Source organism: Heteronotia binoei, chromosome 11 (genome assembly GCF_032191835.1).
Source record: "Heteronotia binoei isolate CCM8104 ecotype False Entrance Well chromosome 11, APGP_CSIRO_Hbin_v1, whole genome shotgun sequence".
Classification (NCBI taxonomy): Eukaryota; Metazoa; Chordata; class Lepidosauria; order Squamata; family Gekkonidae; genus Heteronotia; species Heteronotia binoei.
Genome location: NC_083233.1, coordinates 9,779,472 through 9,795,785, shown reverse-complemented (window position 1 = coordinate 9,795,785; position 16,314 = coordinate 9,779,472). Strand labels below are relative to the sequence as shown.

Sequence of the window (16,314 nt, the reverse complement as noted above, 5' to 3'; positions counted from 1 at the left end):
TTCCTGCTGAGGAACAAATGTGATGATGTAAAGGAAATCAGTTTTGCTTTCTTGAAGTGCGCCCACCTAGTGCCAGGAGGGCCCAGGGAGGGAGGGAGAGAGGGGAACCCTCTTCGGCGCAAAGTTGTATCCTTGGGCAGTGCCATGGCCAGACTCCCGCCAGCAATCCAGCAATCCCCGGATGGCTGCTGGCTGCTTCCAGCTGGAGCAAAGTGCAGACACAAGGAAGATCAGGGCCACCAGCCACGTAAAGAAGAAGACAGACCACGAGACTTTTATTGGTAATTTGGTTCAGACAGTTACAGAACAAACAAGACAATTTGAGAACAGACAATTCAAAAAACATTTCATTCAAGGGACAGACATTGTGGAGGATCCACTTGATCTTGTCAACATTAATACACCGGCAGGTTCCTATAATGCCCAAGTTGGAGAAATTCTCAGTGTGCCAAGGGGCTGACTGCCCTGCAGCAGCTCTGCAAGCATCCCCAGCTCATGGGGCGGGAGAGATGTTCATGCTCATGTTCGTGTTCACAAAAATAATTCTTCCCAGGCAAGCCACCCCAAATGCCCGATCCCTTGAGAGGTAGCACATCAGGGCTTGACCCATAGGGTAGTCCAACAATACCTTTTCTTGCCCAGGATATCTTTTAAAAAGTGCAGGTCCATCAGCCTTGAACTGTGCACAGAAGCAGCTCTGCCCATAAAGAGGAAGAATTAGGACCCAACAACACTCTGAAAAAAACAAAATCACCCTCTTATTTGTTCCATTCCCCCCCCCCCCCCCCGTGTACTGAACACAAAATAGCTCCATGTAGACGTGGTTCCCCCCTTTAGAGGCAGAGCCCTCGCTCCGGATTTCCTTTCGGAGACACAGAAGCATTCACTGAGCATGTGACCTTTGGGCAAAGCATTGCTGAACATTCTGTGACGTCACCAGACGCAACCCGGGTGGCTCAGGGTCACCCAAGCCAGCTTGTTTCCTTGCAATGGAAATGCAAGAGGGACAGAGCTGACATGGACCCCCACCCCAACACACACACACCATTTGAACTCTGCACCCTTAAGATACAGGCAGCTGCAGTGATGCCCGGGTGGAATGGAGCTTCCGTCTCCAAGATCAGCACCTCAGAGCTGTGGCACTGATGGGAACATTCAAACACCTCTTCATTCGCCCTTGTCACAGTAAACGATTTGCAAGGAGAAAAACAACACTGGGCAAGCAAAGTACTAAAACACAAGTGTGGATAAAAGCCTAATTAATACAAAGTTTTAAAAAGCATGATCATGGGAAAAAAACAAAGACCCTTAAGCCTAAAAGCAGAATCATGGAAAAAAGCCTTAAACCCTAAAAGAAGCATCAGTGACGACTCTATTTTCTTGACCCTAAAAGCAAGCCACAGTTATGCAGCGGGCAGGATTCCCAGCCTCTCTATTAATAGCGGGTCTGCAAATTGGCTACTGGCATCCTGATTATTCAGGAAGTTTGGGGGCACCACCAGAAACAGCTGCCTCCAGGAGGTCTGCATCCGGGGCACCGTCAGAAGCAGCTGCCTCTGCCCAGTCCACCTCCTTCCGGGCAGTGCCAGTTGCAGCCACCCCTGGCCAGTCTACCTCCTCCTGGGCAGTGCCAGTTGCAGCCACCCCTGGCCAGTCCACTTCCTCCTGGGCAGTGCCAGTTGCAGCCACCTCCTCCTGGGTACTGCCAGTTGCAGCCACCTCTGGCCAGTCCACCTCCTCCTGGACAGTGCCAGTTGCAGCCGCCTCTGGCTTGTCCACCTCCTCCTGGGTACTGCCAGTTGCAGCCGCCTCTGGCCAATCCACCCCCTCCTGGGCAGTGCCAGTTGCAGCCACCCCTGGCCAGTCTATCTCCTTCCGGGCAGTGCCAGTTGCAGCCACCCCTGGCCAGTCCACTTCCTCCTGGGCAGTGCCAGTTGCAGCCACCCCTGGCCAGTCCACTTCCTCCTGGGCAGTGCCAGTTGCAGCCACCTCCTCCTGAGTACTGCCAGTTGCAGCCACCCCTGGCCAGTCCACCTCCTCCCGGGCACCGCCAGTTGCAGACGCCTCCTCTGGGATACTGCCAGTTGCAGCTGCCTCAGGTGGGGCCACCAGCACAGGGAAGAGGACCACTGTGTCATCTTGTGCTTGAGATCTTGAATGGTGGAATGCCACCACAGGTCCTTCAGAATATGGCAGTGGCAAGCTACGGATTTCTTGAGGGTCTTCTGCAGATTGTCCAGGATATGGGGGTGGCAAGTCACGGGGTCTTTGAGGGTCTACCAGAGAGTATGGTGGTGGGTCTCCCCTAGGTATAGTGTAGGGTCGAGGAAGGAAGTCAGAGAGATCGTTGGACCTTGGAGGGTTGTGAAAAAGGACCCTGGAAGATGGGATGTTGACTCTGGGTTGGGCCTGTTCCTCTCTGTCAGAGGGGTTCCAGCAGAATTTCAAGCACCTTATGCAATCCGGGTAGAAACAGACAGTGGCTATCAAGAAGACAGCCACTATAATAAATGCAAGGAGCAAAAGATCTACTGAAAACAGAAAGAAAGTCCATGTCAGTTACATTCACGGACACCCCAACTTTACATTTTTTCAACTCCCCTTTAAACTGTGTGTCAGCTCAAACAGCCATTGCCAGCCTCCAGGTGGCCCTGAGAGATGCCCCCTTAATAAAATCGATCTCCAGATGGCCAAGATCAGCTCCCCAGGAGACAGGAATGCCAGCCTGCAGGTGGGACCTGGGGAGCTCCAGACCAAGAGACCAGTTCCCAAGGGAAGGAAATGCCCGCTGGGGGTGGGGGGTGGGGGCTGCGTAACATTCTACCCCACTGAGGTCCCTGTCCTCCCAGGCTCCACCCACAGATCTCCAGGATCTCCCCAACCTGGATCCACCTGCTCTACCCCATCAGTGGCCGGGGGACCTGGCAGCCTCACCTGGGGGAAATGGCTGCTTTGGAGGATGGGCTTAGGGGCATTCTATCCTGCGGATGTCCCCCCTTCCCTTGCGCAAACCCTCCCCCATCTCCAGGCTCCGCCCTCCAAACCTTCCAGGTATTTCCCATCCCAGAACTGGCAGCCCTCCCGGATCCAAGGGCAGAATCCCTCCCTTCAGGAGAACTGATCTCTGTGATCTGGAGAGGAGTTGTAATCCTGGGTGATCCCCAGGTCCCACCTGGAGGTTGACATCCCAAAGGGAAGCCTTCATTCCCCCTAGGGAGACTGCCTCATCGGCCCTGCCATAAACAGGCCTTGGTCTTCCCCAGCAAGGCCTATTCAACCTGCAGCACAGACAAGCCTGTCAATATGACCGAGGAGCTCTCTGTGGAGCAGACAGAGGCACCCAGCCCATGTGGAGCAGACAGAGGCACCCCAAGAGTCCCATGACTGAGGAAGAGCAACACACACACCCCGTCAGTCACATCCCACACCAAAGGGGAAAGGAAGGGCAAAGAAGGGTTGTCAGCCTCCAACTCCAAGTGGGGCCTGGAGATCTCCCCCACACTATTCCCATCGATCTCCAGGCAACAGAGCTCAGTTCCCCTGGAAGACAAGGCCGCTTCGGCGGATGGACTCACAGGCCCTGTGCCCCAGGCTCCACCCTCACAGTCTCCAACTATCTCCCTGCCTGGAGCTGGCAACCTTTGCAGAAAGGCTTTGAAGGAAAGAGCCAACCAGACAAACAAGAGTCGGTAAGGCTACAAAGGAAGGAAGGCAGGCAGGAAGGAGTCTCGGCCCTTTGGGAAGAAAACAAGAGCAGCGCTGTGATTAGAAGGTCTGACTGGAGTCTGGGAGATCCGGGCTCACCTCCCCCTTCTACCACAGCTTGCTGGGTGACCTTCAGCCCATCACAAACTCTCTGCCCAACCCACCTCCCAGGGTTGGTGCGAGGACAAAGCCGAGAAGGACAATATAAGCCCACTTAGACTATGCTTCTTCTTTTTTGCGGGGGCGGGGAACAGAAAATAAATGAAGACACAAATAAAACCTGAGTTTCCTCACTTAAGCAGCTTCATTATTTACAAAAACACGGACGCCATCTTACCTTCCTCTCTCTGGGTATCTTTAATCTTCACATCAGGGGCTCTTCTACGATCTCGGACAGCCCGATACATCCAGGCCTTAGGTAGACATGTGTCCTTAGGGGGCCTCCCGGGTACGCAGCAGTTGGGACCATAACAAAGGCGGCAGCAAAAGTTGGCATTTGCACCCTGATACTCTGCTGGGCATTGTTGAGGGTGGATCGTTGTATTGTTGCCCTTTACCCAGCAGCCAGCCCCAGCAGCCTTGTTCCTTTCAGTGGCAACCACCAACAGACCCAAGAGGACAAGAACATACAGACCCCCACACCCCATAACTCAGAGAGACACCCCCCCTCCCCCTAAAAGAAAGGTTCAACAAAACATCCAAGAGGTGGCTCCAGCCAGCCAGGTTTTATGCAGCCCCAACAGATGTTCCTAATTGGCCTCTGGACCATCCCCAAGATCTCCACCAACCACCCTCACCTGCTCCACCTGTGATGGGCCCACCAGGACAACTAGCCCTTTCCAGCTTCACTGATCCATTGGCTGGGGAAGCCCCACACAGCTATGTGTGCACTAAAGTAACTCAGTTGGAAGAAAGCCCTAGGATGGTCATGGGGTCAATTCTTGATAACCATCTGCTCATAGGGAGAGTTACTTGGAAACTTATCTCTGTGCTGAAAATGTAGCATATGTGACCAAGCCACACATTTTGCATTTACTTGGGAGTAAGTCCCATTGGCAGCAGTGGAAACTCCTTCCAGGCAAACACGTGGGGGATCTGGCTGTAAAGGCTGAGCTCCAAGCCTTCTTGTGTATGAGTCCCACCCATTGAGCCCAGAAGGGCTTGCTTTTGAGTCGATCTACTGCGTTTTCAAATAGTTTTCCTGAGAAAGGCAGAAATCCAACATTCAGTTTTACCCCAAGCCTGTCCCCCAAATGTGCCCATTGAATGATTGCCTGTCACACCAGTCTTAGCCAGACTATCTCTATAGGGCAGGGGAAGCCCCAACAAACTCACTACGGAGCTAAGATTAGCAAAAGATCAACTCCTGGGGAGAAGCAGACAGCTGGGAGCCCTGCTGGGTCAGAAGCCTGGCAGGAAAAGTGGTGGACAACAGCTCAAAATGCAGAGAGGCCAAGAGCTGGATCACCTCTGCAGCAGGCAAGCCTCATTGTGGGCAGGAGCTCACAGGGGCCAAGCTCTGGAACCTCCAAATTTTATTGTGCTTTCTTAAACCCCGCCCCCCCCCCCAAAAAAAAAAATTGCTTCCGGGCTCCACTGTTCAACCCCTCTGTGAGAACTTTGCTGAAGTCTAAGACTGGATTTCTTTCTAATATTTTCCCCCACATACAATGGGGAAATAACCAAAACATAAAACAGACAAATGGAAATCTTCATCACGCCACTGTGGCCATGTAGGAGAAAGTAGTTTTTAAAAGTATGATAGGAGTAAGGTTTTGTTTTGACAATTATAATTCAAGAAGCATTTTAAGGTAGTTGCTGAGCTGATATAATCCAGTACACCTTCTGGTAATGTCCGGGGTGTGTGGCAGATGCACACGAGTTATGCTATGGAGCTCCAGCATCTCTTTTTCTACAAAATGACCCCTGGGTGATTTCTTTCTTGTACATTGGAAGCTGGTTCACATAGAAACCTCTGTCCTGGAGCATCAAGCTGAGCGTATCTACTCAGAGGCAAACCCCTCTGTGTTCAAACGGCCCCTGCTCAGCGGGAAGTTGGCCAGGGGGGCAATCTATACAGGTGGATCCCACGTTCAACAGGTGCATTTGGAGGGAGAGTCAGTCCAGGGATAAAACTCTGCCTGTTGAAATTCTGCCTTTTCCATAAAAACTGAGAAGACAGAACGTTAGAAGTTGGAGGCAAGTCCCTCCGTGTTGAAATGAGTTCTGCTCCTCCGTAAGCAAAGGGTGATTAACATGTGGAATTCACTGCCACAGGAGGTGGTGGCGGCCACAAGCATAGCCGCCTTCAAGAGGGGTTTAGATAAAAATATGGAGCAGAGGTCCATCAGTGGCTATTAGCCACAGTGTGTGTGTATACATAATTTTTTTTTTTTTTTTGCCACTGTGTGACACAGAGTGTTGGACTGGATGGGCCATTGGCCTGATCCAACATGGCTTCTCTTATGTTCTTATGTGACACAGAGTGTTGGACTGGAGGAGCCACTGGCCTGATCCAACATGGCTTCTCTTATGTTCTTATGTGACACAGAGTGTTGGACTACATGGGCCACTGGCCTGATCCAACATGGCTTCTCTTATGTTCTTATGTGACACAGAGTGTTGGACTGGATGGGCCATTGGCCTGATCCAACATGGCTTCTCTTATGTTCTTCTGTGACACAGAGTGTTGGACTGGAGGGGCCATTGGCCTGATCCAACAAGGCTTCTCTTATGTTCTTATGTGACACAGAGTGTGGGACTGGAGGGGCCATTGGCCTGATCCAACATGGCTTCTCTTATGTTCTTATGTGACACAGAGTGTTGGACTGGATGGGCCATTGGCCTGATCCAACATGGCTTCTCTTATGTTCTTAAGCGGGCCAGAGTGGGCGGCAGCCAGAAAATTTGGGGTGGGGGGCACTGTTGGGGCATGCCATTGCTTCCAATGCCACACCAAAAATCAACAAAATAAAAGAGTGATAAGAATAAAGTTACCTTCTCTCAGCCTAGACTACCTTGCAGGACTGTTGTGTGGAACAAGCAGAGGGCCCCGCTTTCCCAGAGACGGAATGGAAGGCAAATGAGATCTCTTGGAAAAGAGAGAGAGAGAGAGAAGCACAGCCATGATTGGGCTGGCTTGGCTTTATGTATAAATCGAAAAAATAACAAATAAAAATTTTAAAGTTCAGTGTTAGAAACCAGGATAGATCCTAACTAGACCAACACAGAAAGAAAGACCACTGAGAGGCAGGTAGAGAGACCAACTAGGGTTGCCAATCCCCAGGTGCAGGAAGGGGATCCCTCTGTTTGGAGGCCCTCCCCCCCCCCCGCTTCAGGGACATCAGAAAGAGGGGGGGGGGAGGGAAATGTCTGCTGGGGACTCCATTATTCCCTATGGAGACCAATTCCCATAGAGTATAATGGAGAATTGATCCATGGGTATCTGGGCAGGCTGTTTTTTGAGGTAGAGGCACCAAATTTTCAGCATAGCAGCCGGTGCCTCTCCTCAAAACACCCTCCAAGTTTCAAAGATATTAGACTTGGGGATCCAGTTCTATGAGCCCCAAAAGAAGGTGCCCCTATCCTTCAATATTTCCTATGGAAGGAAGGCATTTAGAAGGTGTGGTCCCTTTAAATGTGACGGCCAGAACTCCCTTTGGAGTTCAGTTATGTTTGTCGCAATCTTCCTCTTGGCTCCACCCCCAAAGGCTCCAGATATTTCTTGAATTGGACTTGGCAACCCTAAAACCAACCCAGAGACACAGACACAGATAGGTAGATGACAGGCAGGCCGTGCAAAACAGGAGGGGCACTGGATTCCCTTTCCCTTCGGCTGGAATTAAAGTTTGGTCAGCTGAATGAGGGAGTGAGATATCCCACTTGACTGCCAGCAATGACAAGGCCAGGGGAGGCCCTGCCACTAGGCGATTGTCTGGCACATTGGCCTTCTGGGGGTGCCAAAATGCACCCCCACACATACACACCACTACCACGGCCATCTCTGGGTTTCCCCATGCGGGGGTCTGGGAATCTTCCAAGGGGCATGAGCACTGGGGCTTTCTCCAGTGGGGCTTTTTGCACCCCTGGGATGCAAAAGCAGGGAAAGATTCTCCCCTCACTTATTGGAGACCCCAAGAGACATGGGCAGTGGGGCTTTCTCCCTCCTTTTGCACCCCAGGGGGGCAAAACCAGGGAGGGAATCTCTCCCCCCACACCACCTCTTTAAAATACCTTCTGTAGTGCTGCGCCGCAGAAGTGGACCAATCCCTCATTTCTATCCTATGGGTTCACAGGATAGAATGGGAGTCTATTCTATCCCATAGGCTCATAGGATAGGAAGAAGCTAAGCTGGGTTCCTGTTGAGGAACAAATGTGATGGTGTAAAGGAAATCAGTTTTGCTTTCCCCAAGTGCACCCAACTACTGCTTCCCCGGTGAACAGTTGGCACAACAGGCAAACGGAGATCCCCAGCCTGGAGCTACCTTTAAATCCTCCGGCCACTCTTCTCTTGCCTTTGAGCCCCCAAACCTTGAAGCAACAAACAGGAAAGCCCAAAGGTGGGAAGAAGGGGCAGGGTGCCCCTCCTGGGTGCAAAGTTGTATCCCTGGGCAGTGCCGCTGGCTGCTTCCAGCTGGAGCAAAGTGAAGACACAAGGAAGATCAGGGCCACCAGCCACGTAAAGAAGACGACAAACCACAAGATTTTTATTGATAATTTGGTTCAGACAGTTACAGAACAAACAAGACAATTTGAGAACAGACAATTCAAAAAACATTCCATTCAAGGGACAGACATTGTGGAGTGTCCACTTGATCTTGTCAACATTAATACACCGGCAGGTTCCTATAATGCCCAAGTTGGAGAAATCCTTCTCAGCGTGCCAAGGGGCTGACTGCCCAGCGGCAGCTCTGCAAGCATCCCCAGCTCATGGGGCGGGAGAGATGTTCATGCTCATGTTCGTGTTCACAAAAATAATTCTTCCCAGGCAAGCCACCCCAAAAGCCCGATCCCTTGAGAGGTAGCACATCAGGGCTTGACCCATAGGGTAGTCCAACAATACCTTTTCTTGCCCAGGATATCTTTTTAAAATTGCAGGTCCATCAGCCTTTGGATGACACAAGACTCCCCAGTGATGCCACTTGAACTGTGCACAGAAGCAGCTCTGCCCATAAAGAGGAAGGATTAGGACCCAACAACACTCTGAAGAAAACAAAACCACCCTCTTATTTGTTCCATTCCCACCACCACCCCCGTGTACTGAACACAAAATAGTTCCATGTAGACGTGGTTCCCCTTTAGAGGCAGAGCCCTTGCACCAAATTTCCTTTCGGAGACACAGAAGCATTCACTGAGCATGTGACCTTTGGGCAAAGCAATCCTGAACATTCTGTGACGTCACCAGACGCAACCTGGCTGGCTCAGGGTCACCCAAGCCAGCTTGTTTCCTTGCAAAGGAAACACAAAACGCAAGAGGGCAGAGCTGACATGGACCCCCACCCCAACACACACACACCATTTGAATTCTGCACCCTTAAGATACAGGCAGCTGCAGTGATGCCCAGGTGGAATGGAGCTTCCGTCTCCAAGATCAGCTCCTCAGAGCTGTGACATTGATGGGAACGTTAAGACACCTCTTCATTCACCCTTGTCACAGTAAACGATTTGCAAGGAGAAAAACAACACTGGGCAAGCAAAGTACTAAAACACAAGTGTGGATAAAAGCCTAATTAATACAAAGTTTTAAAAAGCATGATCATGGGAAAAAAACAAAGACCCTTAAGCCTAAAAGCAGAATCATGGAAAAAAGCCTTAAACCCTAAAAGAAGCATCAGTGATGACTCTATTTTCTTGACCCTAAAAGCAAGCCACAGTTATGCAGCGGGCAGGATTCCCAGCCTCTCTATTAATAGCAGGTCTGCAAATTGGCTACTGGCATCCTGATCATTCAGGAGGTTTGGGGGCACCACCAGAAACAGCCACCTCCAGGAGGTCTGCATCCGGGGCACCGCCAGAAGCAGCCGCCCCTGGCCAGTCCACCTTCTCCCGGACAGTGCCAGTTGCAGCCGCCTCTGGCCAGTCCACCTTCTCCCGGACAGTGCCAGTTGCAGCCGCCTCTGGCCAGTCCACCTTCTCCCGGGCAGTGCCAGTTGCAGCCGCCTCTGGCCAGTCCACCTTCTCCCGGGCAGTGCCAGTTGCAGCCGCCTCTGGCCAGTCCACCTTCTCCCAGACAGTGCCAGTTGCAGCTGCCCCTGGCCAGTCCACCTTCTCCCGGACAGTGCCAGTTGCAGCCACCCCTGGCCAGTCCACCTTCTCCCGGACAGTGCCAGTTGCAGCCGCCTCTGGCCAGTCCACCTTCTCCCGGACAGTGCCAGTTGCAGCCGCTTCTGGCCAGTCCACCTTCTCCCGGACAGTGCCAGTTGCAGCCGCCTCTGGCCAGTCCACCTTCTCCCGGACAGTGCCAGTTGCAGCCGCCCCTGGCCAGTCCACCTTCTCCCGGACAGTGCCAGTTGCAGCCGCCCCTGGCCAGTCCACCTTCTCCCGGACAGTGCCAGTTGCAGCTGCCTCTGGCCAGTCCACCTTCTCCCAGACAGTGCCAGTTGCAGCCGCCTCTGGCCAGTCCACCTCCTTCCGGGCAGTGCCAGTTGCAGCCGCCTCCAGCTTGTCCACCTTGTCTGGGGCACCGCCAGTCGCGGACACCTCCTTTGGGACACCACCAGATGCAGCTGCCTCTGGTGGGGCCACCAGCACAGGGAAGAGGACCACCGTATCATCTTGTGCTTGAGATCTTGAATGGTGGAATGCCACCACAGGTCCTTTAGAATATGGCAGTGGCAAGTTACGGATTCCTTGAGGGTCTTCTGCAGATTGTCCAGGATATGGGGGTGGCGAGTTGTGGGTCCTTCGGGGGTCTTCCAGAGAGTATGGTGGTTGGGCTTCCCAAAGTGGAACGTAGGGTCGAAGGAGGAGGTCAGGGAGATTGCTGAACCTTTGAGCGCGCCGAAAAATGATGCTGGAAGACCGGACATCGCCGCTGCCTCGGATCTGTTCCTCTCTGTGGCAGAATTTCCGGCAGAATTTCCAACACCTTTTGCAATGTAGGTAGCACCTGACGGTTACCAAGACGACAACTATAACTGAAAGTCCAGTGAGGATGGCAACGTAACAGAAAACTGAAAACAGAAAGAAAGCCCATGTGAGTCATCCTTGCAGACACCCCAACCCAACCCCTTGCATTTTTCACCTCCCTTTGAAACTGCCTCCCCCCCTCGGTCTTGCTGTGTCAGCACAAACAGCCATTGCCAGCCTCCAGGTGGCCCTGAGAGTGGTCCCCCTAGTATGATCAATCTCCAGATGACAGGGATGCCAGCCTCCAGGTGAGACCTGGGGATCTCCTGGAGATACAGCTCACCTCCAGACCAAGAGACCAGTTCCCAAGGGAAGGAAATGCCTGCTGGGATGGGGTGGGGGGGGCTGTGTAACATTCTACCCCACTGAGGTTCTGTCCTCCCAGGCTCCACCCACAGATCTCCAGGAGTTCTCCAACCTGAATCCATCCGCTCTACCCCCATCAGTGGCCGGGAGACCTGGCAGGCTTAAAGGTAAACAGTAAAGGGAGTCCCCTGTGCAAGCACCAGTCATTTCCAACTCTGGGGTGATGTTGCATTACGACATTTTCACGGCAGACTTTTTTATGGGGTGGTTTGGCATTGCCTTCCCCAGTCATCTACCTTCCCCCCCCCAGCAAGATGGGGACTCCTTTGACTGACCTCGGAAGGATTTAAGGCTGAATCAACCTTGAGACGGCTACCTGAACCCAGCTTCCGCCGGGATCGAACTCAGGTCGTGAGCAGAGAGTTCAGACTGCACTACTGCAGCTTTACCACTCTGCACCACGGAGCTGCTTAGCTGGCAGGCGCACCTGGCAGGAGGAAATGGCTGCTTTGGGGGGTGGGCTCAGGGGCATTCTATCCTGTGGAAGTCCCTCCCTCCAACCCTCCCCCATCTCCAGTCTCCGCCTCCAAACCATCCCAGAGCTGGCAGCCCTCCCGGATCCAAGGGCAGAATCCTTCCTGTGCAAAAGACCTGCACTGTCTCCCCTGCAGACAGAAACGAGGTCTTGGGCCTGATCCTTCCTACTCCAGAGGCCAGGCACTGTGTGGGGGCGGGGGGAGGGGGCTTTTGCATGCCAAGCAGAGGCTCTGCCACTGAACCATGGCTAGTGCGTCAAACTTAGCATGGGGAGATCTCTTGCGCCCCGGGGTTGCCTGCTCCAGGTGGGCAATTCCTGGAGGTTTTGTGGGTGGACTCTGGGGAGGGGAGGGACCTCAGTGGAGTGTCCCACCATAGAGCTCCCCACTCCAAGGGGCCATTTTCACCAGGGGGGGGGGTTGATATCTGCAGCCTTGTGACCTGTTGCAATTGCAGAAGATCTCCAGGTCCCACCAGGACATTGGCAACCCTAAGGGGAGAGTGGCCTCAAATACTACATTTCAGTCCTGTTTTTCAGAGGCCAAAAATCAAAGGCCACTGAGGGGGGGGGGAGGACAAACAACCATATATACTGTATACAGCAAGCCTTTGGTGTTGGGCTGTTTGTTCTGCTCCTTTTCCCGGCTCTGTGTAGGGTTGCCAACCTCCAGGTGGCATATATACAAAAACAACCACAAAGTTATAGTGACCAACATTACTATACATCGCAAAAAGCTACAATCGATTCTAAGAGCCCCGTGGCGCGGAGTGGTAAAGCTGCAGCACTGCAGTCCTAAACTCTGCTCACAATTCTAGCTCAATCCCAACGGAAGCTGGGTTCAGGTAGCCGGCTCGAGGTCGACTCAGCCTTCCATCCTTCCGAGGTCGGTAAAATGAGTCCCCAGCTTGCTGCGGGGAAAGTGTAGATGACTGGGGAAGGCAATGGCAAACCACCCCGTAAAACGTCTGCCGTTAAAATGTCGTGATGAGACGTCACCCCAGAGTTGGAAACGACTGGTGCTTGCACAGGGAACTGCCTTTACCTTTTTTTTACAATCGATTCTAAAGGTAAAGACAGTAATTGCTACTGACAGTAAGAACTATTACAATTCCCCCAAGTAGACAGGATAAAAAAGTCATGAGTCGTAGAGTTCCAGTGGACAGGAAGTCGACTTTGTGCTCCTCCTTCGAATATTCTTCCAGCAAAGGACACTCCACCGTTTATATTTCCATATTAAGAACGTCATTGAACTTATTCTCAACACTTGTTCAGGACTCCAAAACTGCCAAAAACATTCAGACAAATTCTTAAGACGCATCTAGCGAAGACACACAAGGTCTCCACCGCAAGCTTCAAACTGCCATTTGCTCAGAACGGCTCAGGGCAACAACTAGAGATCTCCCAGAATAACAGCTGATCTGCAGACCAGAGAGATCAGTTCCCTGGGAGAAAAGAGATGCTTTGGGGGAGGAACCCCATGGCCTTCGACCCCCATTGAGCCCCTCCCCTCCCAGTCTCCACTTATTCCCCACCACGGAGCTGGCAGTCCTTACAGGGAGGGTCCAGCAACAGAGACAAAGGCGTCTGGTTCGCCCCTGCATTTAAGAATGGGAGGAGGGCTCAAAAGTGATATATTGTTGACAATCGTAAAAGCGAGAGACCCCACAGGCCCTTTCCTGCAAGACCTCCCCATTCGGGTTCACCAGGTTGGATGCCACAGCCAGCCCCCCACTAGCCGCAGCCAAGAGCGAGAGCCAGCGTCCCAGGGGCTGGGAAGCAACCGCAGGGCTGGGCAGGGCAGGGAGGGGGGCAGGTCCCGGTTGGCTCCTGGCTGGGGATGGGGGAGGAACACAGGTGCCACATCCAGGTGGGGGAACACCTGGAGATCTGGGGATGGAGCCTGGGGAAGCCAGGCATCTCAGCAGGGTACTGTGCCCTAGAACCCACCCTCCAAAACATCCATTATCTCCAGGGGGAGTGATCTCTGTGGTCTGGAGAGCAGCTGGAATTCCCAGGCCCTACCTGGAGGTTGGCATCGCAAAGGGAAGCCTTCAGTCCCCCTAGGGAGACTGCCTCATAGGCCCTGCCATAAACAGGCTTCGGTCTTCCCCATAGGGTTGCCAAGTCCAATTTAAGAAATATCTGGGGACTTTGGGGGGGGAGCCAGGAGACATTGGGGGTGGAGCCAGGAGACATTAGGGGTGGAGCCAAGATCAAGGCTGTGACAAGCATCATTGAACTCCAAAGGGAGTTCTGGCCATCACATTTAAAGGGACGGCACACCTTTTCAATTCCTTCCTTCCATAGGAAATAATGAAGGATACGGGCACCTTCTTTTGGGGCTCATAGAATTGGACCCCCTGGTCCAATCTTTTTGAAATTTGGGGGGTATGTTGGGGAGAGGCACTAGATGCTATACTGGGAATTTGGTGCCTTTACCTCAAAAAATAGCCCCCCCAGAGCCCCAGATACCCGTGGATCAATTCACCATTATTTTCTATGGGAATAAATCTCCCTAGGGAATAATAGAGTTCCCAGCAGACATTTCCCTCTCCTTCCCCCGCTTTCTGATGACCCTGAAGCGGGGGGAGGGCCTCCAAACCGGAGGATCCCCTGCCCCCACCTGGGGATTGGCAACCCTACTTCCCCAGCAAGGCCCATTCAAGCTGCAGCACAGACAAGCCTGTCAATATGACCGAGGAGCTCTCTGTGGCGCAGACAGAGGCACCCAGCCCAACCCCCAAGAGTCCCATGACTGAGGAAGAGCAACACACGCACCCCGTCAGTCACATCCCACACCAAAGGGGAAAGGAAGGGCAAAGAAGCGTTGTCAGCCTCCAACTCCAAGTGGGGCCTGGAGATCTCCCCCACACTATTCCCATTGATCTCTGGGCAGCAGAGCTCAGTTCCCCTGGAAGACAAGGCCGCTTTGGCGGATGGACTCGTGGGCCCTGTGCCCCAGGCTCCACCCTCACAGTCTCCAAGTATCTCCCTGCCTGGAGCTGGCAACCTTTGAAGGGAAGGGCTGGTAAGGCTACAAAGGGAAGGGAGGCGGGAAGGACTCTTGACCCTTTGGGAAGAAAACAAGAGCAGTGCTGTGATTAGAAGGTCCGACTGGAGTCTGGGAGATCTGGGCTCACCTCCCCCCTCTGCCACAGAAGCTTGCTGGGTGACCTTGAGCCACTCACAAACTCTCTGCCCAACCCACCTCCCAGGGTCATTGTGAGGAGAAAACAGAGGAGGACAATATAAGCCCATTTATAGTCTGCTTCTTTTTTTTTTTTTTGCAGTGGTGGGAACAGAAGATAAATGAAGCACCCAAATAAAACCAGAGTTTCCTAGCTTAAACAACTTCAACAATTACAAGAACACGGAAGCCATCTTACTGTCCCAGTCCCAGCGCTGGATAGGTGTAATCTCCGGATTAGGGGCTGCTCTGCGATCTCGGATAGGCCAATACAGCCGGGCCATAGGGGGACACTTGTCTTGGTTCACCCGGGGCCTTCTGGGCATGCAGCAGTTGGCACCATAGCAAAGGCGGCAGCAAAACCTGGGGTCTGCATCCGGAAACTCTGCTGGGCATTGTTGAGGGTGGATGGTTCTATTGTTGCTCTTTACCCAGCAGCCAGCCCCAACAGCCTTGTTCCTTTCAGTTGCAACCACAAAGAGACCCAAGAGGACAAGAACATACAGACCCCCACCCCCCATAACTCACAAAGACACCCCCCCTCCCCCTAAAAGAAAAGTTCAACAAAACATCCAAGCGGTGGCTCCAGCCAGCCAGGTTTTATGCAGCCCCAACAGATGTTCCTAATTGGCCTCTGGACCATCCCCAAGATCTCCACCAACCACCCTCATCTGCTCCACCTGTGATGGGCCCGCCAGGACAACTAGCCCTTTCCAGCTTCAGTCATCCATTCACTAGGGAGAGCTCCACACCAGCTACGTGTGCACTAAAGTAACTCAAAGCAGCGTGTGAGTTTTCTCGGAAGAAAGCCCTGGGATGGTCAATGGAGCTCCCTGCTTGTTAACCACGTGCTCATCGGGAGAGTTATTTGGGAACTCATCTCTGTTTCCAATATTTAGCATATGTGAACAAGCCACACATCTTACGTTTACTTCGGGCTAAGTCCCATCGGCAGCAGTGGGAGCTGCTTCCAGGCAAACGTGTATGGGATCTGGCTCAAAAAACTGAGACCCAAGCCTTCTTGTGTATGAGTCCCACCCATAAAGCCCAAAAGGGCTTGCCTTTGAGTCAATATACTGACTTTCCAAACAGCTTTCTGAGAAAGACAGAAATCCAACAGGAAGAGTTTTACCCCAAGCCTGTCCGCCAAATGTGCCCATTGAATGATTGCCTGTCACACCAGTCTTAGCCAGACTATCTCTATAGGGCAGGGGAAGCCTCAACAAAGTCACTATGAAGCTAAGACTAGCCAGAGCACAACCCCTGTGGAGTTAGGGGGGGAGAAGCAGACAAGTGGGAGCCCTGTTGCGTCAGAAGCCTGGCAGGAAAAGTGGCGGACAACAGCCTAGGGACTCTGCAGAATGCAGAGAGGCCAAGAGCTTGTTCACCTCTGCAGGTACAGGCGGTGACGTCTTTACACTTAGCTCTTGTACGCTGGCAGCTGGTTCAC

General features: G+C 52.7%; 2 protein-coding genes across 4 annotated transcripts; both read right to left on the bottom strand.

Moving 5' to 3' along the window:
• Nucleotides 1–248: 248 nt before the first annotated feature.
• LOC132579683 (uncharacterized) lies at nucleotides 249–4,392 on the bottom strand. Of its 3 annotated transcripts, none has more exons than XM_060250210.1 (3): nucleotides 4,043–4,392; nucleotides 2,128–2,531; nucleotides 249–1,695 (listed from the first exon to the last, which is right to left on the bottom strand). In XM_060250210.1, the coding sequence occupies exons 1-3, from the start codon at nucleotides 4,350–4,352 to the stop codon at nucleotides 1,474–1,476; spliced, it is 936 nt and encodes a 311-aa protein (XP_060106193.1). In that variant the 5' UTR covers nucleotides 4,353–4,392; the 3' UTR covers nucleotides 249–1,473. The 3 variants fall into 3 exon arrangements, with proteins under 3 accessions (XP_060106193.1, XP_060106192.1, XP_060106191.1); XM_060250209.1 differs by having other exon boundaries at nucleotides 249–1,734; nucleotides 2,131–2,531; XM_060250208.1 differs by having other exon boundaries at nucleotides 249–1,764; nucleotides 2,020–2,531; nucleotides 4,043–4,345.
• A 3,992-nt stretch (nucleotides 4,393–8,384) lies between these two features.
• On the bottom strand, nucleotides 8,385–15,440 carry LOC132579681 (uncharacterized). The gene is made up of 2 exons (XM_060250205.1): nucleotides 15,064–15,440; nucleotides 8,385–10,877 (listed from the first exon to the last, which is right to left on the bottom strand). Exons 1-2 carry the CDS (start codon nucleotides 15,383–15,385, stop codon nucleotides 9,649–9,651), a joined length of 1,551 nt encoding a protein of 516 aa, XP_060106188.1. The 5' UTR covers nucleotides 15,386–15,440; the 3' UTR covers nucleotides 8,385–9,648.
• Between the last annotated feature and the right edge of the window lie 874 nt (nucleotides 15,441–16,314).